Source organism: Grammomys surdaster, unplaced genomic scaffold (genome assembly GCF_004785775.1).
Source record: "Grammomys surdaster isolate TR1022 unplaced genomic scaffold, NIH_TR_1.0 125801, whole genome shotgun sequence".
NCBI lineage: Eukaryota > Metazoa > Chordata > Mammalia > Rodentia > Muridae > Grammomys > Grammomys surdaster.
The window spans coordinates 128,161-155,000 of NW_021620632.1; the positions used below are offsets into that span (position 1 = coordinate 128,161).

At 41.4% G+C, this 26,840-nt stretch overlaps 1 protein-coding gene across 1 annotated transcript in view; it reads left to right on the forward strand.

Moving 5' to 3' along the window:
- Nipa1 (NIPA magnesium transporter 1) overlaps nt 1-26,271 on the forward strand; it is a 43,465-nt gene extending 17,194 nt beyond the window's left edge. Inside the window, exons 2-5 of the mRNA XM_028789229.1 lie at nt 5,450-5,497; nt 6,482-6,572; nt 19,651-19,811; nt 23,594-26,271. Coding sequence (XP_028645062.1) covers nt 5,450-5,497; nt 6,482-6,572; nt 19,651-19,811; nt 23,594-24,105 — 812 coding nt within the window. The 3' untranslated portion in view covers nt 24,106-26,271. The remainder of the gene's footprint in view (nt 1-5,449; nt 5,498-6,481; nt 6,573-19,650; nt 19,812-23,593) is intronic.
- Nucleotides 26,272-26,840: the final 569 nt, after the last annotated feature.

Here is a 26,840-nt window from a genome sequence, read left to right on the forward strand (position 1 = left end):
CAAGTACCAGTGCTTCTGAAATGGATAAGTCTAGCGAGTCCTCAAGGAGATCTAGTGGGTTAGAGTGCCCTCTTTCCTGTCATTTGAACCCAGGCATCTCTAGGTGAGGGTGACCAGAGTTTCAATGCAGTTACAATCACCAGGGGTTTTTTTTTTAAGTTTGTTTGTTTGTTTGTTTAATGTATATGAGTACACTGTGGCTCTCTTCAGACACACACCAGAAGAGAGCATCAGATCTCATTAAAGTTGGTTGTGAGCCACCATATGGTTGCTGGGACTTGAACTTGGGACCTCTGGAAGAGTAGTCAGTGTTCTTAACCACTGAGCAATCTGTCCAGCCCCCAGAAACACCAATTTTAACATCCAGTTATTCTGGCTTTACTCTTTCCTTTGTCAGGGGGTTGAACCACTTACTTAACTTGTTTCTCTGTCTTGAGATTAAGTCTTGCACTGTCTCTGCCCTGAGATTCGCTTACCTAGATGGAATACTCCCTGCCTCTTTTTTTTTTTTTTTTTTTTTTTTTTTTTTGGTTTTTCGAGACAGGGTTTCTCTGTGTAGTCCTGACTGTCGTGGAACTCACTCTGTAGACCAGGCTGGCCTCGAACTCAGAAATCCGCCTGCCTCTGCCTCCCAAGTGCTGGGATTAAAGGCTCTCCCTGCCTCTTGAGTTATTAGGTAATCAGTTTCAGAGAAAAAGCTTACTTGAATGCATGACTATGGCTTTTGCTTTTACACTGCCATTTAATGCAATGGCATTAATGTTTTCCTTAGATCTCACTGTACGCTAGTGTTGCCTACAGTAAATGGACAGGAGAATTTGAAAAAAAGTAGCCTATGATAGAATACAAGTAAATAAAAGCCTAATGGTAGGAAAATGGGGAGCAGGGTCAGTTAGGTGTCACAGGTGGTGTCTGCATGTGAAGCAGGCAGGTGAACTTTCAGGTGCCAGGGTTGAATCCTGTCAAGAGTGGATCCTGGAGAACTCTCTTAGGTGGAGGGTGCAGGTGAGAGCCACTGCGGTCTGGCTAGGAGTCTGCCATACAATGTTATTCCTAATGGGCCTCCAGGAAGCTGGAAGGAATAGCGGGTATGAACAGTGAATGCCAGTGGTATAAGAGAAAGTCTGTGGCTACAACACTATGCATCACCCATAAGTGTTGCCACCTTGGTTGGTCACGTGACATCACGTCTTTGTTGGCCATGTGACCAGCTAGATGCCTATGGGTGATAGGCAGCTCCATGTGTATATTACTCTTTGGGAGGATATCTTACAGGTTGGCTGGGGTCCATGTGGATTCCTGTGAACCTCCATGTTTAAAGATGGACTCTTCCAGATAAACACTTATCAGTTTAATCTTAGAAAATGCTTCTATTAGATTGACCTATAGGCAAATCTGTGGAACATTTTCTTGGTTGATGATTGATGTGGGATGGCCCAGTCCACCATGGGGGTGCCATCTCTGGGCAAGTGGTCCTAAGTTGTATAAGAAAAACAGGCTGAGTAAGTGATGAGGAATAAGCAGGTAAGCAGTGTTCCTCCATGGCTTCTGCTTCAGTTCCTGCCTTCAAGTTCCTGCTTTGACTTTTCTCAATGATGAACTGTGTGTGATTGGGAAATGTAAGCCAAAAAAAGCTTTATGTTCATGTTGGTTTTGGTTATGGTCTTTATTATATCATTAGGAACCAAACCTGGGCACGTTAGAAGGAAAAGATTAAAAAAGAGTGTTTGAATATGGATTCCCCAGGTTTTGATCAGACATTCCATGGGAACTTCCCATCATTTCCTTGTGTTTGAGGAAGGAAAGAGTTGTGCTGTGGTTGGTAATCTTAAGGATGAGAGCATTTGAAAGCCTTTCCTGCTTCTCTCCTAGCTGCCTGATTGACAGTGGTAATAGGTGCACATCTGAGTTCTGAGCACAGCTGCTAAAATTGTCAGGTTCTTGTGTCTGAAAACAGTGATTTGGACAAAGACACATGGAATGAGAAAAGATGGTTCATTAGATGAGAGAAACAAATGAACTTGGAAATATAGTACAGCTAGGTGAGGTCCAGGTCCCAGGAAGAGATCAAGTTGGGCCTCTGTTACCATTAATGGGTCACTTAAATATCATGCACCTTTTCTGACGATATGGTTTTTATTACATATATATCTAGTGTCCAGGAACGTGTCCACTTTTCCCTTAATATTGGCTGCTTTCATGTGTTTACCCTGGTGCCTGTGGGATCTGATCCTATCCTCAGTTATGCATCATGTCAATTCACAGGATTCCTGCTGCTGGGCAACAGTTGCACTGTAGTGATACTTACTATCAGTTCCTTTGCTGCTTGATGTCACCAAATTCCTTTCAAGAAACAACTTAATGGAGAGCTTATTTCACTAGCCTTACAGAATAAGAAGGAATCCAGTCCATTATGTTACAGAAGACGAGGCTGCAGGTGCATGAGACAGGCAGCTGGTCACACTGTCTACAGTCAGGAGGCAGAGAGCCATGCTATTAAACATCAAGACACACCTAGTGACATCCTTCCTCCAGTAAGGCTCTACTTCCTAAAGTTTTCCAACCTTTCAACAGCACAAGAAGTTGGGAACCAGGTGTCTAAACACATGATCTTCTGAGGCACATTTCATATTCAAACCATGGCATTCTATTCTTGGCCATCTTATAGTGTAAGATGGATTTGCTCCAACGTCAAAAGTCCTCATGAGTGCTCATGATTACTCATTGACTTAAAGCACATTCAGTGTAAGCCTAAAGACCTGAGTTTAATCCGAGGAATTTACGGTGAGAAAAGATAACCAACTTCTAGTTGTCTACTGACCTTTACATACACACACACACATACACACACACACAAACACACATACACATACATGCACACATACACACACATACACACACACACAAACATACACACACATATACACTCACATACACACACACATATACACTCACATACACACACACATATACACATACACATACACACACACACAAACATACACACAAACATACACTCACATACACACACACATACACACACATAGATACACACTCACATACACACACACATACACACACATACACACACATACACATACACACACACACACACACACACACACACACACACACACAAGCATACACTTTCTTCTTGCTCAGGGATCTGCAGTTTCCCAACACCTGCCTGCTGACACAGTCTGCTGACTCCTAACTAAACTGACTTCCCACTTCCCAGCCATTAGACCTTGTTTACCTCTGTTGCGTTGTAGATCACCTTTCTCAAATTTCCCTGACCATTTACTGTAGACCGCACACTAACTTAAGGATATGGAGACAATTTCCCAGGTAACAAGACATCACTACAGAAACTGGCAGCATGACCACTGAATGATATGGTTAAAGGCGAAGTTTTTATTATAGATTTGAGGGAGAGAACAGCCAGAGGCATCTGGAAGAATCCAGAGCAGAGGGAGAAAGTGGCAGATTGAACATAGCCAGCAGACTGGACCTGGTCAGGAGACAAGCAAAAGCAGAGCAGTGAGGGAGACAGAGTAGGAGTGAAGGAGACTGAGAGGAGGGCCAAGCACAGGCAAAAGAGGGAGCATAGCCAAAAGAGCCCAGTTATAAGGAGAATGAGTACCTGGAGGGAGAGAAGCTCCTGAGCTGAGGAAGTTGAGGATGGAGAAGGAGAAGAGAAGATCTTTCCTATTGGACTCTGAAATGCCTAATAGGCACTTGTGGTACTGAGGGAGCCTGGAGGCTACTGTGTGATTTGTTATACTGATAAACACCACAGAGAGCCGTTTGTCCTTCTGCCAGTGATAAGGGAAATGGTTCCTTTTGGTAGAGGGGAACTGGCTTCAAAATTCCTAAGAATGCTTGCTTTTGTTTAACCACTAGAATTTGGGCAAATGAAGTTTCCTCTGGAATTGATAATCACCTTAAAGTTGGGGCCTAAGGAAAAAAATAGCCCTGCATTTACACAGCAATAATAAATAGAGTTTAAAATTTAAAAGTCCCCATGAGGCAGGAGAATAGGGTGGAGAGTCCCAAGAATATTTATGTTTTAGGTCATGACTTATTTAGCCAAAGAACACCAATCTGTGAGCAAGTTGTTTGTCCTTTGGGTCAGCCTTGGTTGGTTGAGAAAAAGCAGAACAACCCACTGAAACCCAGCTTTACTACTTTTAGTGGCTTCCCACCCATTGATAGACTAAAGATTACTTACGAGCTGAAGAAGCAAGATAACACTTATTCTTTTTGCTTAGTTTTTGTGTGAAGGGTTCTCTTATAAGTGTATTGTGAATCTCTTACTTGGTGATGTTTATAATAAGGTTGAAAAAATTTTTATTACACACTGTAAGTAAGGGTCCATAATTCACCAAAGAATGATACTCAGGACTCAAATTGTATGTAAACGCAGGGAGTGTTTTATTCTGCAGAAGTCTAGCATGCTAGGGTCTCCCATTACCAAGATAGAAAGACAACCAAGTGTGCTCACAGGCCACCAACTGTGCTGGAAGGTATGATTTAAAACACATTAGGTGACCCTTATCTTACTCCATCTCTAGGGACATTCCATTATCGGGGTGTGGGGGCTGGAAACCATTGCTGACAAAGTAGCTGAGGAAGTCTGGAAACTGCTGCTGACCCATTGTCCTTGCCTTATTAGGCCAGGTGGCAGGGCAGCTTCTGAGGCCCGGACTTGCCTTGGATTGCCCAGTTCTTAGAAACAGAGATTTAGGCCTAGTCTTCTTAACTGCCAATTTGAAGCCTGTCATGGAATCAGCCTAGCCTTCTCAACACGTGTGTGGCAGTGGTGGTGGCGGTGGCGGTGGTGGTGGTGGTCATGTACTTTTGTCTTCAGAGACTGGACTAGAGTTACAGACAGTTGTGAGCTGCCTGTTGTGGGTGGTGGTGGAATGTCATGTACTTGTGTCTTCAGAGACTGGACCAGAGTTACAGACAATTGTGAGCTGCCTGTTGTGGGTGGTGGTGGAATGTCATGTACTTGTGTCTTCAGAGACTGGACTAGAGTTACAGACAGTTGTGAGCTGCCTGTTGTGGGTGTTAGGGATTACACTTGGGTCTTCTGCAAGAGTAGTAAGTGTTCTTAATTTCTGGGGCCTCTCTCCAGCACTCACATACTGTTTATAAACCTTCTTCCTAAGGCTGGAGACATGCCTCAGTTAGTAAGAATGCTTGCTGTGCAATTGCTGAGGCTCTGAATTCATATCCTAGTACCCATGTAGAAATCTAGGAATGTGTCATGAGTATCTGTAACTCCAGAGCACAGACAGGTAAATCAGTACGAGTTGATGGCCACCAGCCTGCCAAGTCCCTATAGACATGTATATATACATCACACACACACACACACACACACACACACACACACTACTAAATAAGCCTGCTTTCTTGATATTCTTCTCACTTGTTTTTATAGGTACTTCCTACTTAACAGACATCGTGTGGTGGGCTGGCACAATTGCAAGTAAGTGGTTTGTATAGTAGGTTGCAGTCTTCTTATTTTTTTTCTAAAGTCATCACATGGTTGGCAGTGGAGAGGACAAGATGAGTGTGGTTTTGAAGGTCTTCCCATTCTTCCACTCTCTGCACTTCAGATTCACTCTCTCTTCCTGTTGTCCTTCCCTTTGCTGAAAGAGAGTAGATGGGAAAGTGTGGAATGCTGACCTAAGTGAAGGAGGCAGAGGCTCCAGCTGCACTTCACATGCTCTAACTTAAATAATAAACTATAATTTTTAAAAAAAATCACATGGTTTGTCACATATTGCCTTTCAAGCAAAATGCTACCTCTATGAGGGTGATTATGTTCACTGGGGAACCCTCTTTTAAGCTCTGTTTGAGTAGCATACCTGGGAATCCTGTATGACACAGCTGGACGCTTTCTCACACTGACCAGGTCCAAGGTCACTTGAAGGCTGTTGGGAAGCTCTGCCCAACTTGTCTAGGAAAGATTGGTCATTGGGTATAAAGTGGCAGTCAAAAACAGTGTGGTACCTTGGGTACTACAATAGCGTGTACAGAAACTACTATGTATATCATAAAAATAGTTTAAAATATTTTGAGTGTTGGCACCATAAAGCAATGAAAAATCTTGGCACACATGCATGTGCCCAAGTATTACATGGTACCCATGTACTACTTTTATGTTACATTTTGGCCATAAATAAATAAATAAGTTTAAAAGGTAAAAATTAAAATATTTTAAGATAGAATTTAAAGAGTGTGACTATATTCAGTGTTGTGCTTGTTGCTGTGATAACGCTGGCTGTTTCCACAGAGAGTGGAGACCGCTTCCTTAGACCAGTGAAGTTCTGTGATTGGGGTCTGTGAGCATGTAGATTTGCTTCTCAGAAGTGGTACAAAAGAAGCCCTTTTAGAACAGAATCTTGCAAAATCTTGATTGATAATAAAAAGGGGACTTTGTAATGTAACCTTGTGGTTCTCTTGACAGTGGCTGTTGGCCAGATTGGAAACTTCCTGGCTTACACTGCAGTTCCTACAGTCCTGGTGACTCCCTTGGGTGCCCTTGGAGTACCGTTTGGGTGAGAACTGACATTCTGTTTTGATATTTAATATTCAGTTTACATAGGAAAAAACTCTTTCATTATAAATATTTCTGTTTGCAAATTAGTTGATGAAGGTAGATCTTTTGTACTTAGAATTCATATTTTCATTTTAACCCTGTCAATCAATGTATTTCTGTATGTTGCTGATGCTTCTCTTAGATCTCATTTTATTGTGTTTCGATTTCTAGCTTGTTCACAGCTATCAGTGAATCCACTGCTGTTTACTCTCTGCTGGGCTTTGCTCTGGAAAACTTCTTAGAACCTAGAGTCTTCCTCATACCACAGCGTGTTATTCTCCGAAATCTTTCTGTAAAATGTCAGCTTGTGTTTTATGTGGCTGCATCCTCTGCTAGACTGGCATTCTCCCACCTCATTCCAGTAAGCTACAGAAGCTGGGCACATGACATGTGGGCATCAGTGCATGTGGATGAGGGTTTGTCATCGCAGTCCGGCAGATGGATTCTGAGTGATGAGCAGGAACACTGGGCTTTACTCTGTCCGACTGATCCAGTCCAAACAGGAACTTACATGCTCAACTTTGTGGTTTGAAATATCTGCCTGTCACAAAGAATCAGGGCTCCAGGGACCAGGTATATGAGCAGGCTGACTCTGCCATTACCGAAATGTGGAGAGGAATAAAGATTTAGAGTGACAGCTGTCAAAAATCACCCTCTTGCCGGGCGGTGGTTGCGCACGCCTTTAATCCCAGCACTTGGGAGGCAGAGGCAGGCGGATTTCTGAGTTCGAGGCCAGCCTGGTCTACAGAGTGAGTTCCAGGACAGCCAGAGCTACAGAGAAACCCTGTCTCGGAAAAAAAAAAAAAAAAAAAAAAATCACCCTCTTTATTAGCTTGGTCACCTAGGTCATTTTCTCTTACTGTAACAAAATGGTTAGGAATGGAATTTTTTTTAAGAAACAGGGTTTTAATTTTGGTTCATAATTCTAGAGGCTACAAAGTACAAGATTGGGCACCCCCCCTTTTTTTCTTTTTTCTTTTTCTTTTTCTTTTTTTTTTTTTGAGATGTAGCCCTGGCTATCCTGGAACTTATTATGTAGACCAGGCTGTTCTTGAGGTGCTCTGTTTCTACCTCTAAGGTGCTAAGATTAAAGTTACATAGCACCACATCTAGATAAACATTTATTTATTTATTTAATCTATTTTATTTTATTTGGTTTTTAAAAATAATTCTTTTTTATTTTTAATTATGTGTATATGTGTGGTCTGTGTGTGGATATGTGTACATGTAAGTGCAGGTGCCCTGGAAGTCCAGAAGAGGACATTGGATCACTTGGAGTTAGAGGTATAGGCTGTCATGAACTGCCTGATGTCAGTGCTGATGTCAGAACACAGAACTGAACTTGTGTTCTCTGGACAAACTGCATGTGCTCTTACCAACTGAGCTGTGTCTCTCCAGTCCCAGGCAACCCCATTTGTGAGGCTCAAACTCTGCCAAGGGGACCACCCAAAGAGAACTCCCACATTATGACAGTTGATTCCATGGCAACAAATCCAGTCCTGTGAGGGCTGCATTAATCTCAAGCTTTCCCTTCCTTCTTCCCTCCCTCTCTCCCCTCCCCCTTTCTTTTTTTCTGAGACAGGGTTTCTCTGTGTAGCTCTGACTGTCTGGGAACTCTCTCTGTAAACCAAGTTGGCCTCAAACTCAACAAAGATCCACCTGCCTTGACTCTTGAGTGCTGGGATTAAAGACTTGAGCCACCCTCACCTGGTTCAGTAATCGCTTTTAGTGATGTGATCACCTTTTAAAACTGCAAATCAAATGTCAACATTAGTTTTTGTGGGGACAAACTGCATCCAAACACTTGGCTTACTAGAAAATGTTTTTATAAGAACTTTACTGACTATATCAACGTAGCCTGCTACAGAAGTAAGAGCTGTTTCATCTCGTGTGTATGTTGGCTGCAGCTTTATTGCAGACAGACTTCCATCCTTACAGAGAAGAGTGTGATAAATGTATTTCTTTACCTTAAATTCCCTTTAAAATTGTGTGGTCTAGCGGCTGGAGTGGAGGCTCAGTGGTTAAGAGCACTTCTCGTCCTTTCAGAATATTTGAATTCAGTTCTGAACAGCATACCAACACTGCGGCTCAGAACCACCTGTAACTCCAGTTTCATGGTGCCTTTAGCCCTGTTCTGCTGACTGATGACACTGCACTCACACGGTGCTTAGGCATACAGTCAGGCAAACATTCATACACATAAAATAAAAATAAAGTCTCGAAAAAATTCCACAGTCTAAAAACCTCAACTCCTTTTTTCACTTGTTACTATGAAAATAGGTTTCTATCCCACTGTTCTTATCCAAACATGTGCTTGGTATTAATGTTGCTTGATGTCTCTTTGTATTTTGGGTACCCCTGAAACTCTGGTGGGGGCAGGAATGGTGCTTATGCCTGGAACCACTCTTCAGCTTTCCCAGTTTGTTCCCATGGAAGATAAGCTGATGTCATGATCTTTGAACATGGCGCATGTAATATGGAAGCCAACCCTCATACCTTTTATACTTAAGTAACCCACTGCTCCAGTTTTTCAAGAGGTGCTATTCACCCAGTGAAGTATAGGACTTTTTTCCTACTGTGGTTTTACTGATCAAACAGAATTATGTGCATGCTTCCAGCAATACACTATTGAGCTTTAAAAAAAATAGATAAGTCAAGGTAAATCGGAAAAAAAGCAGAGATGGCAAAGTATGTATGTGTATGGATTATGAGAAGTTCTGTTGATGATGAGTGAATTGCTGAATGTATAAAGAATACAAAAGAATGTCGAAAGAAAATCACTCTATTTGTCTGAGTAGAACAGAGAACCCTGTCAAATAGGTCCAATTTAATATGCAACAATTTAATATATATAAAGTAATCATCACAATATACTTTGACAGAGGTTATTTTATTTTTTTAGTTTTTTGTTTGTTTTTATTGGATATTTGATTTATTTACATTTCAGATTCCATCCCCTTTCCCATTTCCCCTCCCAAGAAATCCCCTATCCCACTTTCCCCTCCTTTTTGCTTTTATACCATTTCAATTACATGCAAGTATTAAGGTCAGTTCTAGGTTGAGGAAGGACCTAGCAGTCCAATAGATGCAAATAGTCAAGGAACAAGCAAGACAATAAACACAAATAGTCAAAGAATAAGCAAGGCAATAAACAAAATACTGTGAACACTCCCATGACCACTGTTTCTAAGGGCTTATCAGGATGACCAAAATATCTGGACCTACTTTCCTGTCCTAGCCCACAGTCATATTCATGTCTGAAGTCTACTTCTTTGTTCTAGCCTAATATTTAGATTCCTGCCTGAAATTACTTCTTTATTCTAGCTTAATGTCAGATTCCTGCTTGAAGCCCACTTCCTTGTCCTTGGCCCATGTCATATTCCTACCAAGCAGCCCATTTCCTTGTCCTCGGCCCATGTCAGATTCTTGCCAAGCAGCCCCAAAAGCTCTCCGCCTCTCCCCCTTTTTTATTTCATAAACAAGACTGAGCCTGTCTTAGGTCATTCTGCCAAGAATGTCTTCCTTACTCATTGTGGAATATGCATTATCAAAAGCAATGTACTTCTGTCTTAGGTTGTTAAGGCACTGTGCAGAATCTTACCTGTCCTTAGCTTTCCAACCTGTTAATTTAATAACTCTGTCTGGGGGTCCATTTTCAGTTTCAAGCCATGTACTTTGGCTGCCAACATGTTGATGTTGTTAAAGACAAGCTTTAACATGATGGGCAGGAATAAAAGTTTTCCCAGGACAAAAAGGTCTAGCATGATCAAATTATATATGCCATTCTTGAAGTTTGGCCAAAATAGAAATACTGACCTCAGGCCATGGGTAATTTTATCAGCAGTATCTACTGCATCAGTGCTCAGCAGAGCAGCATTCTTTAAATTCATAAGCTCACTATGCAAACTTAAAACATCCAGAGATGTGTTAGAATTATGCCATATACACTGCAATTGTCTTTATACTTTTTCCTAACTATAATGACTACCACTGTAAATTTTAGAACTAACATGAATCCAATGGTATTTGGCATGACACTCGAGATGCCTCCTTACTCTTAAACTCTGAACCTCCTTCCAATAATTTGAATAGGATAAAGAGCATCAATTCATTCTTCCAAATGACTATCTAAATCCTCTTGTATATTCAACACATTAGCAACATTTTTTGCTAAATGATTAACAAAAGTAGCTGTCTTAATTTCTTGGGTAAAAGCAATTGCAGAAGCACTAGTGCTAGCAATTAATGTAATTAAAGCTGTTGTACCAGCAATAATCAAGCCCACTACCCTCTTGCTTCTGCTTAAAGCCTGATTCACTTCTTCTAGTACTTGCAAGCTTTTTTCAGAAGACCAAGGTTCTGTGATACTCAGGACAATAAAACAAAAGCTGGTTGATAGACCTCCGTAACTGACACTGACATGCCGTGTTTCATCACACTAACAAAATTAGAAAGTGTAGAATCAATGCAACGTACATTAAGTACTGTAGAAGAAACAAAAGTAATTTTAGCTTGACAAAAGAGCCTTAACACATGTACTAACAGTTGTTTGAAATCCAGATCCTGCCCCAACTTTATCTCTTGCTAACATAACATCATAGAGAACTGCAGCTAACTTCCAAATATGTCTCTGAAAATGTTCAGATCCAGCCTTCCAAATGAAGGTTGTTATTTCCAATATTGGATTGATTTCTAGACCAGTCCCTGAATGAGTCTGAATTTAAGAAAAATACAAGAGTCATTATAACTTCTCTTTTTGATTCTCTGTTCCACAGGGTCTAAAAACTTAAAGCAAGGCAGCTTGTCCCATCAAGGGTATAGGTAAGCAAAGGTGGGTCGGGAACATTTGTCCAATACAGCTTCCCAGTCACCATTGTCAGGGACTCAGCAGGCTCACAGGTCAGTATCATTCTTTGTCCCAGCATCAGGATGTCTCACCCATTGCTCTGGCAGCCACCATGCTCCCTCAGCATCCTGCAGAAAAAACACAAACATATTAAATACCTCTTCCCCATATTAAATACCTGATCGGGATCATGCCATATGCCAGTAAGAGGATCCTTCCCTTTCACCTATGCATATGTATGCCTAGTTGTAGAGTGCCATAGACACTCAGCAGAAAGTTCCTTGGTGTCCACATTTTTTAAAATAAAAAGAGTATGATTTAAATAAATTTGTGGTGTATGGGAATATACCTCCCCCTTTTTTATTTTATTTTATGAAGATATTGTTTTAAAATTCCATGAGCCCCTTCCACAGTCCCTTGTCCTTGACAATTATAAGAAGTCTCAGTAATATGGGTAATATTAAATTGCTCCCAAAAAATCTCAAATGTTCGACTGTGATAGCCAGTTCTATTTTCGGATTTGTTTTGTTGTGTTTTATTGTTGGATACTTTATTTATCTACCTTTTAGGTGTTATCCTCTTTCCCCATTCCCTCCTCCAGAAACCCCTTATCTCATCCTCCCTCCTCCTATTTCTATGAGGGTGTGTCCCCACCCATCCACCCACTCCCTCCTCCCTGCCCTAGAATTCCTCCATACTGGGGCATCCAGCCTTCACAGGACCAGGGACCTCCTCTCCCACTGATGCCCGACAAGACCATCCTCCACTACATATACAGCTGGAGCCATGGATCCCTCCATTCATGTTCCCAGGCTAGCTGTTTAGACCCTGGGAGCTTAACAGAGGTTTTAAAAAGTTATTTGGAAATAATTTCCAAATTATGGAAAGGGTATAGGATTAAGAATCATCTTAACTAGTGCCCAAGGCCCTCACCCAAACATACCTCTTATGGTCTTTTTAACTTTCTTTCTCTATCCTTGACTTTCTTGAATGAGGGTCTCTTAACCTTGGCAATATTGCCGTTTGAGGTCAAATATTTCTTTGTTGGGTGTATTAAAGAAAGTAACAGGTTATTTAGCAGTAGCCCTGGCCTCTGCTTACTACATGCCATTAGTGTCAGTCCCTTTCCTAGGTACCTCTAGACATAAACAAATCAATTCAGATGTTCAGCAGCACAAACAAGTTGACATAGAACATAGGTCCTGTTGAAGGCAGTTGCCACAAAGCCAAATGACCCACATATTTGACATGTATGCCCTCTCCATAAAATATTTTAAATAAAAAGGAATACATAGTATATCATCTAAATAATAACATGAGTATGTTAAAAAAGCGATCTACCAGACAAAGCAGATTGTACAACAACAACAAAAAAATGTTACTGAGGGACATTTTATGATAAAATTGTCACTTCTTCTAGAAAATATAAACAGTTAAATGCACATAAAACAACTTCAGAATACATGTAGTCAAATCTAATAGGAAAAAGTGAGAGCTAATAGAGCTGGCTCCATGGTCGAGAGCACTGGCTGCTCTTCCAGAAGACTTGGTTTGGTTCCCACACCCACATGGTAACTGTGGCTGTCCACACTCTAGTTTCAGGGCCTAGGTGTACACGTGATACACAGACAGACATGCCAGCATAAACCCATCTACAGAAAAACAAATAGATAAAAAATACTTCACGTCTATGACGACAATAGAGGGTGTGAATGTGATAAAAGCATGTGACATAGATCAGGTCAGGAGGGCGGTTTGAGTGACTGCATTAGTGGCTTTTTTGTGTTTTTTGTTTTTGTTTTTCGAGACAGGGTTTCTCTGTAAAGCCCTAGCTGTCCTGGAACTCACTCTGTAGACCAGGCTGGCCTCGAACTCAGAAATCCGCCTGCCTCTGCCTCCCAAGTACTGGGATGCATCAGTGGCTTTTTAAGAAGGAAAGACCTGAGCTCACACATTTGCTTCACCCTGACACATGATTTCCTCCATGAGGCCATGTGAGTCAGATGCTAAGCAGATTCCAGTGCTATGCCCTTGGATCCTCAGCCTACAGAACTGATGTAAATAAATCTCTGTTCTTTGTAAATTACCAAGTTTGGGATACTTACTTATAGCAACAGAAATGGACTAACACAAGACTGTAATTACTAAAACTAGAAATAAAATAGGGACATTTCTACAACTATATAAAAATGAAAATAATTATATGGCATCAGATTAGGTAATTTAGGAGAAATGGACACATTCCTAGAGAGCCTACTGAAACTGTTTCAAGAAGAAAATACAGATGTCTGATTCTTAATTTAAAAAACAATAGCTCCAAAAAAGAAATGGCAAAGAACAAAAATATTCATTGATTATGTCTATTGTTTGGGAATTTTATGTATGCATGTAACACATTTTGATCAGATCTCCCCTCCCCCTCTCCCTCCCCTCTAGTTCTTCTCCTATACTTCCCAATGTTTTCCTCCAATCTATAGATACGCTTTGGGAAAATATTTAAAACACCCATCAAGTCCACTTACTGCTGCCTGTATATGCTCGGACGTAGTACATCTCCTGGAACATGTCTTCCTGGAGCGTCATCCCAGAAGAAAACTGACTCCTGTTTCTGGATGAGATTTTATGAGCCCCTCCTCCATCCATGTTGGGATTTTGCCTGGCTTGATTTCGTGCAGGTGTTGTGCAAGCAGTCACAACCACTGTAGTTCATGCATGTTATTAACATAACTGTTATGTCAGGTAAAACCTGTTTCTGTACAGACACCCAACCCCTCTGGCTCTTTTTTTTTTTTTCTTAATGTATGTGAGCACACGGTGACTGTCGCTATCAGACACACCAGAAGAAGGCATCAGATCCCATTACAGACGGTTGTGAGCCACATGTGGTGCCTGGGAATTGAACTCAGGACCTTTGGAAAAGCAGTCAGTGCTCTTAACCTCTGAGCCATCTCTCCATCCCCCTCCCTCTGGCTCTTAGACTCTTTCTGCTTACCCTCTCTTCTGCAGTGATCTCTGAAGGAGGGGGTATGATACACATGTTCCACTTAAAGCTGAGCATTCCACAGTCTCTTAGTCTCTGCACACTGATCAGTTGTGGGGCTCTGTATTAATCACCATCTACTGTAAAAAGAAGCTTCCCCTGCAAGAATTGGGAGACTCACTCATTTCTGGTGAGAAAGCCAAGAACTTAGGAGGTAGTTTATTATTATGTCCATTTAGCAGAATGATAGTACTAGGTTTTAGCCATGCACAGGTTTTTGTTTTGGCTCAGTTAATTCCTCTATGCTTGAGTTCCATCTTGTGGTACATACAATGGTTGGTTAGTCCCATACAATCTTTTCCACTGTTACCCCAGTGAGCATATCCTGCCAAGGTCAATCATTATTGGAGCTCAAGGGTTCACATCCAGGTAAAACTATTTATTATTTCTCTTTCTCTATAGAATTCATAGCACATTCCAATACTCATGGCTACTGGGAGAGGTGGAATCACTTTTCTTCAGGGATGCTGGCCCTGAGAGACTATCCATGTAGACAGTCTCACACCATGCTCATACAGACAGTTAAATGTACTCAGTTGGTATTAAGTTAAAGGGAGGGGAGGGGAAGATGGGTGTGCAGAAGGAAGAATGTGACTATGACATTGGGAGAGAAGAGTGGAATGGGAAGGAATTAGAGAGGAGGGAAGAGAATCCAGAATACTGAGTCCAAGTACGCATGTATGACTGTTAAATACAAGTATTTAATAAAAATTAAAAAGTTTGCCGGGCGGTGGTGGCGCACGCCTTTAATCCCAGCACTTGGGAGGCAGAGGCGGGCGGATTTCTGAGTTCGAGAGTTCGAGGCTAGCCTGGTCTACAGAGTGAGTTCCAGGACAGCCAGGACTACACAGAGAAACCCTGTCTCGAAAAACCAAACCAAAAAAAAAAAAAAAAAAAAAAAATTAAAAAGTTTTATATTCAGTAGAACCAAAGTAAATGAAATAGGAATAAATGTCACAAAAAAGGGCAATCATACTTGGAAAACTATGAAAGTCTTTCAGCCTTCAGGCAGATGCTAGTGCCAGCAGGTATTTCTAAGTGTATTTAAAGGAGATGTAGCAAATGGCCCATATTTACAGACCAGAAAAAAAAATATTACCATGGTAGTGTTCTCATTAATCTGTAGGTTCGGCAAAATTCTATCAAAATCTCATCTGAATTCATTATAGAATTGGCACACCGGTCCTAAAATTTATATGCAGATGGAGATAACTCTAAATAGATAAACAATCTTGAAAATACAAAGAAATCTGGAGGAATCCACTTTCTAATTTCAAGGCTTCTTTCAAAACCCAGCACTCAAGCTGGGCGCTGTGCTGTGTGCCTGTAAGCCCAGCACTCAAGCTGGGCACTGTGCTGTGTGCCTGTAAGCCCAGCACTCAAGCTGGGCACTGTGCTGTGTGCCTGTAAGCCCAGCACTCAGGCTGGGCGCTGTGCTGTGTGCCTGTAAGCCCAGCACTTGGGAGTTTGAATCTGGATGTTATGGTTTGTGTGTGTAAGCCCAGCAGTTGGAAGGGGACTTCAAGATTGAGATGAGACTGGACTTTGTAGTGAGTGCTCATCTCAAATAAAATAAAATAAACACTACAGTAATCAAAACCTAATACTGGGTTAAGGTCAGGTATACAAACTGATGAAAATAGGATTGGGATTTCAGAGATACACTTACAGTCTTACTCATTTCTTACCAGAAATACCAAACTAATTCTATAAGAAAGTCTAGGCTTTCAAAAAAATAGTGCTGAAGGGCTGGGGCTGTAGCTCATATGTGTCTATTCAGTGTTGTTCTGAGCACATGCAGGGTCCAAACCTGATCCCAGCGTTGCCAAAATGAAGAAAAACCAAATAATGCCAAATAGGACATCAGCATGCAAATATTCAAAGTTGTTGCTTGTACCTCACCACACAAAAAGGAACTCAAAATCTGTCTGAGAGCTAAAACTGGCAGACTCCAAGAAGAAAACAGTTTAAGTCACTATAATTTTAAAATCAGTCAATGGGTTATTTAGGTATGATACCAGAATCACATGAAGAAAAAAATAAACCAGATACCAAAATTAAAACCTCTGTTTCTCAGAGAAATGAAGGTTGGAGGGAGACTTGTTTGGGGTGGGGTGACAGAATGGAGTTGGGGTAGACATAATCAAGATACATTGTATCTTATATGAAATTAATAAAAGAATAAATTTAGAATAAGTAGTAATCTAATGAGATGACTTAGCAGATAAAGACAGACGATCTTTACTGGCGTCAGGTTTGCTGCCTAACCTGATGGATGACCTAAGTTCAGTCCTATAGTCCACATTAAGTAAACAGACTCCTATAAGTTATCCTCTGACCTCCAAATGCACACTAGAGAATGTTTGCACACTCACAAATAAACATGTTAAAAACCATGTTCCAGAGATTGCTATCAAGAAAGAAAGTTCAGACTAGGAGAAAAATGTCTCAAATTATGTATATGATAAGGAACTTGTACTTCAATATATGAAACTCTTATAAGTCATCAATAACCAACTTTTATATGTGGCTGTTGCATTCTGGTCTTTTGCAGTAGGATGGGAGGTGATCTGGCCCTGTGGTCCAGGCTCATTGTCTTGCTGCTTTTGTTCATGACAGGCCCTTTCAACCATGGCACAGTCTGACAGTGTCGCAGGTGAACCCAGTTCTGTTTTTTTGTTCTATGACCCTCCCCCTTGTGTTCCTGGTTCTTTGGGCAACAGCATAGAGCCCTACCTTTATTACTTCCCTATCGCTGTGACAAAACACCTTGATCAAGGCAACTTATAAAGCAAAAAGTGTTCACTTATAGTTTCAGAAGGTGAGATTCCACAATGGCAGAGCAAAGGGCCAGCTGAGAGCTCATTTATTGATCCATAGGCAGGAGGCAGAGACAGCACTGGGAATGGTTCAGGCCTTTTGAAACCTCAAAGCCCTTCACCAGTATCACACTTAACTCCAGCAAGGTCACACCCCAATCCCTTTCCAAACAGTTCTACCAACTAGGGGTCAAGTAGTCAAAAATACGAGCCTGTGGGGCATTCAAACCATCCCAGCCCTGATTTAAGATATAGGCATGTTTTGCCATGATTTTGTTGTTGTTGTTGTTGTTGTTTGCTTGTTTTGTTTTTCGAGGCAGGGTTTCTCTTTATAGCCCTGGCTGAGTCCTGGAACTCAGGCTGTAGACCAGACTGGCCTCGAATTCAGAAATCTGCCTGCCTCTGCCTCCCAAGTGCTGGGATTAAAGGCGTGCACCACCACTGCCCCACCATGGTTTTCTTATATATTATGTCAGCAATGCAGTTACTTTTCCAAACTGGACTACTAGGCCTCCTTTAGGACAAAACTGTAGGTGCAGTATAGTATTTACACTCTGTTTACATTACACAAAGTAGTATAAGGCAGGAGGTGAGAACTATGTGCAGGTATTCAGAAAGTGATAGTCCCAAGTGTGGCGTGTTGACGGGGTGAACCTTCCAACTCAGGTCTCTTACCCGTGCCTTCTTGCCCCTGGTGTGTCTAGTCATCTTTCATTCTCATTTGACAAAGTACAAGGTAAGGATTTCTCAGCTCACTTATATGGCTGAATATATTTCTTCCAAAATAAGTCTAGTCTTTAACTGTGTGCCGCCCCCAACCCCATTCTTTGAATAACGAGGAAAGGAGAGCCACCGGAGCCCATCACCTTACCCAGAAACCCTGCTCATCCGCTTTTCTAAGGCCGTCTGAAAAGATGAACTGATTCTCTGCAAAGGACAAGGTTTTTTGTTCCTCACTTCCTGTGACTTCCAGGGCTGAGAGGAGCCCTGCACAGCCACTTCTTCACATATTCATCTGCAGCCACATACCCCTCTCTCACTCCCCTGGGAAGGCAGTGTTTAAGTTCTAACCATCTGGCCTTAATTTTTCTTTAATTTTCTCTGGGTTTGTTCTTAAGTATTTTCAGTTGATTTTTTTGTTGGGAAGCAGAGTGATGGGTTTCACTCTGACCCTTCACGCATGGACTTCATTCTTTCTCTACGCACTGCTGCCCTCTCCTGGCCACCTTCTGCTTGCTGGTCACTCAGTCTCCCCAGGGCAGCCCTCCCATTACCCTTTTGTCATATTCTATTCCAGTTCTAGTTCCCTCTTCCCTCGCTTTAGACCTCTGCCTTCCCTTTCCAATGACTTAGCTTCCCAGTAACATCACAGGCAGGAAACTGTATTAATGCCCAGGCAATGGCAGACATTTATGATGTCAATTGCCTGAGTGGGGTGGCTCATGGAAGGCTAAAGCAGAGGCCTGCCATGAGTTCCAAGCCAACTGGGGCTACACAGTGACGTTCTGTCTCATTGTTTTCATTTTCCTAAAAATACAAATGATAATGCACACTAAATGATTGTGGGTCCTTTTTTCCCCGTCAACTGTCTCTTGTCAGTTCATTTCAATAAGAATAAGGGACATTTCTCCTGCCTCTTCATTAACTTTGTAGCCTTAGCTTCTATGTGGATATTGTCTGGGGACTATTTGTCAAAGAAAATAATCCAGTGTAACCATGAGCCTGTTGTACTCTGTTCCTCTTGTCATATGTTTCATATCTATAAGATAATTAAGACATTATACAGTGATATGAGTTAAGATATTAAAAACTGCATGCGTGAAAATGATACAGAAATCCAATTGTGGGGCTGGAGAGATGGCTCAGCAGTTAAGAGCACTGACTGCTTTTCCAGAGGTCCTGAGTTCAAATCCCAGCAACCACATGGTAGCTCAAAACCATCTGTAATGGGATCTGATGCCCTCTTCTGGTGTGTCTGAAGACAGTGACAGTGTATTGATAAAAAACAAATGAAGAAATAAATAAATCTTTTTAAAAAGATCCACTTGTGCTGAAAAAAAACCTTCAATAAACATATAATGGGAAAGTTAGTTTTTCCATTTGTAAAAAGTAAATGATGGGCTAGGCATGTATGTTGCTCAGTGTTAAAGCATATGCAGGGCCCTGGATTTGATTCCCAGTGCTAAACTACAAATGAAACAACATTTAAAAAAAAACTCAATGAAAATAAAGTACACCTATAAAGAAAGTATGAATCGTCTAGATAAAGTATCTTCAACTAGTAGAAACAAGTTTGATTCAAACTGTAATGATTTTTTTTCTTTAATTGAAGGTCTATTTTAGCTTCTTATCTTCTGAAGGAAAAGCTCAACATCTTGGGCAAGTTGGGGTGTCTGCTAAGCTGTGCAGGTTCTGTCGTGCTGATCATCCATTCCCCAAAGTCTGAGAGTGTGACCACTCAGGCTGAGTTGGAGGAGAAGCTGACCAATCCAGGTAACACCTTTTTAGCAGGGTGGCCAAGTGTGTTTCCCAAGGAAGCCAGACATTTCATGCTACCACTCTGTCCTGACACTTTCCGGCACGGCAGGTGTACAGTGCCTACTCTGATTTTTCACCACAGACCTTGATTGCTGTCCATTTTATGTGCGTACATCAGCTGACTGTGAGTACGAGCCTAAACCAACTTTCAGATGTACTCTAAGTCCGGGTTGATTACCTGGGGAACTCATTGAAGTTAACTGAGACCTTGTTTCCCTTTGGTATATGATCCTGTTGTCTTAGTTACTTTCCTGTTGCTGCAACAAAACACCATGGACATGACAGCTTATGAAACAAGGCATTTAACTGAGCCCATGGTTTCAGAGGGTTAAGAGTCCATGATGGTGGAGCAAAGGAGTGTTGACCAGAACAGCCGAGAGCTCGTGTCTTAATCCACAGGCAGGAGGCAGAGAGACAGCACTGGAACTGCCATGAGTTTTGTTTGAAACCTCAAAGCCTGTCCCTAGTGACACAGCTTCTCCAACAGTGTCACACCTCCTAACCCTTCCCATACAATTCCACACATAGCTACTGAGGCCACTGTCCCAGTCCCCACCCCACCCAGCCCAGCCCCCATGTGGCTGGTGTTCTTGTTCCTTCTTTAGCCAGTTAGCCAGGGTGCCTCAGCTGTCCTCATTGCTGCCTTGGATGAGATATGATTTTGCCAGCCTCCACTACCTTTTACTTCCAGCTCCTACCATGTCAGCCTTTTTGATTTTACAGACCCTTCTGGAATGTCATCTGATTGTCCCTTCCATCTTTAAGGTTTTTTTGTATGCAACTTTCCATGAGCACAAACCCAGACAGATCCACATTCACACTCCTATGCTGCTGATCCTCTGCCTGTGCTCAGGCTGCTTCTGTTTTTATACTCATAGCCTTCCAACCTGGCCCGCAGTGAGGTAGTATTTTCTGCTTACACGTACCACTCTCTCTCCCTCCATTGCCGGTTTGCCAGTTTGTAAGTGAAGCTGTCAGACAGCTTTTAAATGTCCTTCCATTGACTCTTTTCCCGAGCTGCCTCCAATACATGGCTAGATAGTATTTTCTCAGTTCTGAGGGCCTGAGCTCCCACTGCCTGCTTGATTGTTTGCATGTGCACACTTGTCACTGTGCATGTCTACATGACTGATTCGAGTAACCACTGGTTTCCAGATTTGTGAATGCCAGCATGTGAAATCAGCCTGGTACATGGAATTTCAGAGCAGTCAATATAATGAAGCCATTACAGGATTATACCTACTAATGTAACTGCTCAAATACAACTATAGGAAAACTTGGCAGACCACACAAACTGTGTGAGTGCTGAAAAACTCTGGTTGATGTAGATACAAGCTGACATGAGATATCATGTTCTTGACTTACTCTGAGCACATGCTATCAGCAGTATGACTCTCTGAAATGGAAGATAGCTCATCTTGAACTCTCAGTCAGAGAAAGCCTACATGGAAGTTGTGCTTGTGAAAATTTTAATGTGTATGAAATATATACAAGGACTACTTATATTATTTCTAGCTCTGATAATTTGTAATTGTTAAGGATAATATTTAAAGCGGCAGCACCCAATCTGTCTTGTTGTCATGGTGCCGCCATGTTCCTGACTAGGCAAGGCCTGAGGCCACGAGTGGAGGCATGTTCTCACTGTTGCTGCTGCTGCTGCTGCTGTAGCTTAGGCCGCCAGCTCAGGCAGGCCAGAAGTACCGGCCCTTGTACCCACGAGACGCCAGTGTGGGACATGACTCTGCCAATCTACCACACTGTCTCCACAACGTTTGGCTGAGACCATCCTGCCATCCACGCAGTAGATGATAGTCCCGGTAGAAATGAAACTCTAATGTTTAAAGATTAACCAAAGGCTTTATATATTTGGTAATGCTCAATTAACAAGATGCCCACACAATTGGAGGTGTTACCCAATTAACTAACCTAGATATAAGTTGTTACCCAGGACTGCTCTCAATCCAAGCATGGTTCTCTATTGCGTCTACATCTCTCCTTGCTCCTCCTCTTCCTTCCCCTCTTCCTATCCTACCCCTCCCACATTGGCTCCTCCCAAATTACTGAGTTTATTGTAAAACGTAGCCAGGGAAATATACTGCTACATGTTATTAAATAACCAGATATTTCAGCTAGATGTCCCAGGAGGCATTCAGACGTGAAGAACACAGGAGAGTTTATGGTTGTGTGTGCTCTTTGTACCCAAACCACACTCATTGTGTGCATACCCTAGAGCAGTGGTTCTCAACCTTCCTCATGCTGCGCCCCTTAATACAGTTCCTCATGTTGTAGTGACCCCAGTCTTAAAATTATTTTCATTGCTACCTCATAACTGTAATTCTGTTAGTGTTAGGAATCATGATGTCAGTCTGTGTTTTCTGATGGTGTAAGCGACTCCTGTGGAAGGTCATTTGACCTTTCAAAGAGATTGAGACCCACAGGTTGAGAACCACTGAACTAAAGGTTGAATTGGGCCTACACACTGCCAGTTTAAAATTGTCTTCACTTTAGCTTACACCCTATTACGCTCTTCATATCATCTGTCTGCGGGATGTGTTCCATAAACATTTGTTGAAATTGACTCAGAAGTAAGAAAATTCATCTTGTGGCTGGATGAAACCATACCTTGTACCCACAGTCTCAGCTACTAAAAAGGCTGAACTGGGAGGATCCTTTGAACTTAGGTGTTTCAAACCAGTCAGAATAACAAAACAAGGCCCAGTCAGTGAGAAAAAATAAAGTTCACCATGTGACTAGCTTTGGGTTTGTTTGCTTTTTTTTAAAAAAAAAAAAGACCAAAACATTTATTTATTTGTTTAATGTATATGAATACAGGGTAGTTGCCTTCAGACCCACTAGAAGATGGCATCAGATCAATCCCTTTACAGATGGTTGTGAGCTACCATGTGGTTGCTGGGCATTAAGCTCAGAACCTCTAGAAGAGCAGTCAGTGCTCTTAACTGCTGAGCCATCTTTCCAGCCGCCACTTTGTTTTGTTTTTTGTTGTTGTTGCTATTGGTTTTTGTTTGTTGTTTGTTTTATTTCAGGTTTTTAAACCTGTTTTTGTTGTTGTTTTTAATAGTACTGATGAAATAGGTCATATAAACATTAGTAGTTATGACACTTGAAGGCAGGATTTCACATCTCCATTGGGAGCCATGAGGGGCTTCCTGTCAATGGAGGTGTTTACAATTTCTTCAGCTGCTCCAGGCTTGATCCTGAGAGTCTTGGGAATGGATTTTTTTCTTCGTTAGAGCATGTTTCCATCCATTTGTAGGGCAGTAGGTAGTTATAGCCTCGTTGGATAAGGTTGTATCCAACCAGAGGCAGAATTAGAATGAGATCTTTAATGGTAAAGGACACAAGGCAAAGACTCCTAGGCATGGGCATTCCAGGCAAGGCAACAGTTCTGGCCTAACATTATTCTTGTGGCTGCAGTAGCTTGGAGCTATACATTTTTGTTTTACCATGCTTGGGATCAAACCCTGGACCTTGAGTATACTGGACAAGTGCTCTACCACTGAGCTACATCATTGTATGATTGTTTTTTGTGGAATGGACTTAGTGGGTGTAATAAACTCAAGTTAGAGCTGTTGAGTGGTTACTTGTCCCCCCTTAGGTTTCTCTCCCCTTGGTTGAAGAGGTGGCTGGAAAGGGATCAGGCACTGGTTCGGCTCTGCCTTCTGAGTGGTCTTTGGTGAAATGGCTTCCCTGGTCACCGTATGCTGTCTATCTTACAGTGTTTGTGGGCTACCTGTGCATTGTGCTGCTCATGCTGCTGCTGTTGATCTTCTGGATTGCACCAGCCCACGGGCCCACCAACATCATGGTCTACATCAGCATCTGCTCCTTACTGGGGAGTTTCACTGTGCCTTCCACCAAGGGCATTGGGCTGGCAGCCCAAGACATCTTGCACAACAATCCATCCAGTCAGAGAGCCCTCTGCCTGTGCCTGGTGCTCCTGGCTGTCCTGGGCTGCAGCATCATTGTCCAATTCAGGTACATCAACAAGGCCCTGGAGTGCTTCGACTCCTCTGTGTTTGGGGCCATCTACTACGTTGTGTTTACCACGCTGGTCCTACTGGCTTCAGCCATCCTCTTCCGGGAGTGGAGCAATGTGGGCCTAGTGGACTTCTTGGGCATGGCCTGTGGATTTACAACTGTCTCCGTGGGAATTGTCCTTATACAAGTGTTCAAAGAATTCAACTTCAACCTTGGGGAGATGAACAAATCCAATATGAAAACAGACTAAGATGCATCAAGGGATGGGGGCTTGAGGAACAGGCATTGGAGGGGGTCTGTGGTTCTTACTACATGTCAAGTAGAAGAGCCTCTCAGTGAGAGTTGCCTGTGTACTACTAATCTAGTGGACAATGGGCTTTGCACCAGGGTGAGAGGTCCAGACCTCTGCAGCACAGAGCTCCCAATAGTTGTTTGGGTGTAAACTCTCTGATGAGACAAATTCTGTATTCATTTCCATTAACCTAGAGGCTTTCATTAATTACTTGTTTAAAACATTTTAACATGATTTACAAGAAAATAAGGATGCGGTCTTTCTAGTTAGTCTTTGTAGGGGAGCAGATGTTTTTAGAGTACCTTGGAAAAGGAAGTGAAATCTGGCTCTGTACAGTAAACGTGAGTGACCTTGTACTTGTGTTAAGCATGTATAGCATTCAGGTATTTTACTCAAATAAGTGGTATGTGAATCAAGTGGTTTTTAGTCCTTTAACAACCAGACTCTCCTACATGTACCCCGAAGGTGAGGTAAGCAGAGAGAGAAGAGTTAATGACAGTGACCCAGAGTTCCATTGACAGGGTGACTTTTCGATAGCTCAGATCAATTTTAGTGCCTTTATCATTTGAATTATTCACTTAATTTAACTATTTGTATATGTTAACTGTTCTAATTACAGATACATAAAGCAGTTAGAAAAATGTTCATTGGAAGATGGTGAAGACGAAAGATACAGAAAAATTTGAAAAGTGACCCAGTTGTATATTGTTGTCCAATTAAAGACAACTGATTAAGTACGAAGAGATATTTAATTATTTAATTTGCATTTAACCTCTGTTACTTGGATCCATGATGAAAAACACCTGCTTTCTGTTTCAGGCAGTACTGTGTCCATTCAGAAGAAATAAACTGTTGAACTTGACACTAAGGTTGTTACCTTAGAGGATGTGTCTTTAGTACACACTGCAGTTTAGTAAAAGCGCCTGAATACAGGAGTACAACTTAGGACTGTTTCTACAGAGTGTCATGTGTACTTTCTAAGGGAGTTTCTAGCAGAGATGAAAACAATGTAGCCTTTTTTGAAATGATAGAACCTTCTGTACTTTCTTACTGAGCCTCTTTCTAAACCTTCTGACTATATGCAAGGTCCTGGGCTTGATACCCAGCATCAACCAGAAACAACAAAACAACCTTCTTAAATGGAAAATAGTTCTTAATCCTGCAGTATCAGTACTTTAGATCAGAAATGATCCTTCTATCCATAGTAACCTTCCTGTGCATTAAATTGGAGTAAGGTACAAGGTGACACAATATAGTATCATATTATGATATACCGTATTATGATGTTGTGTATTCCACCTGTTTTGTTTTATCTGAGTGGAATAGGCCAAGTTAAAATAAATAGGGTTGGATAAATAAGTTAGGTGAGGTAGAACATAATTTTAATAATACCCAATTAAACTTCTTACTAAGAAAAAAGTGTGCTTTTCCAGATAGAAAGGGCATTTTTAAAGTAAAGATTCAAAGAATAGCCAGATGTTGGTGGCATATGCTTTTAATCCCCAGAGCCAGGCAAGCCTCTGAGTTTATGACCAGCCTAGTTTACAGAGCAAGTTCCAGGACAGCCAGGGCTGCACAGAGAAAACCTGTCTCAAACCTGCCCTCCCCATAAAAGACCAAATGATAGTTCACTGAAGTGTAGAAAAAAAAAAGAGTAAGTAAAATACTAGTTTAGCATAAAGGAATCTAGTTTCTGGCCATTTGTCAGACTCAATAAATTGAAAGCATGAATGATGATCTTGGTGTATCAGTCAGTAATTTGTGAAGAAGAGCAACAAAGTGATTTAAACCATTGAAAACCTTGCATAAAGTGGTAAATGGTCACGTTCATTCTTCAGTTGATCAGCTCTTGATTTTTTTTTTAATCACTAGTATCTTTAGGAATATAAAACTTAATTTATTGAATAGAACATAAGTGGAAAGTGTTATGCAGCAGGATCGGTATAATTTTAGTACAAAGGCTTCTGAGGTAAGAATATAACTATACTAGTACAGTCATGAAATTTATAGTATGGAAATTACCTTGTTCATTTTTGCTGCTTACCGTGGAACTTAGTTTAAATGCACCTGTTGGTATACCTGAAGTTTTGATCCACAATTAAACCATGAATATCCAGAGGCTAATATTTTGTGCGTGAAGCAAAATTTTATTGTATTAATACTTCTCCTAATGTTCTGGAACAGCCAGATCACCCAGATTTACATCTGGTCAGCAGATTGCTTCAGTAGGTTTTATGCTTTTGTTCTAGAAGAACACGTTATCGCTCACTGTTAACTTCCAAATAACAATCATGAATAGGGCCTAATTTTCAAATTTAATATAGTACACATGTATGTATACCTACTATTTTACAAACTCAGTTTTTCACAATTCACTTGGACATGCAAAAGAAAATAAAAATTTCCAAGTCAGAGTTCTGAGGAAAAAATCTAGAATGCAAAAGAATCTCCTACTGGTCTCTCTAAGGAAAACATGCCTACTATGTACTTTTTCCCAAGTCTTTAAAATCATCAAACTAAAAGCATTTGGAACAACTTAGCTAGCGGATTACTCTTGGAAGACATTTAGGCCATTTCTCTCCTCCTCTTCTTGGACAGTGCTCTTGCTCATAAATATCTTGACATTTGAAAAGGCTGTTTCCTGTTGTAAGTACTGATCAAGTATTAGATCAGTTAGGGCTTCCTACTGGAAT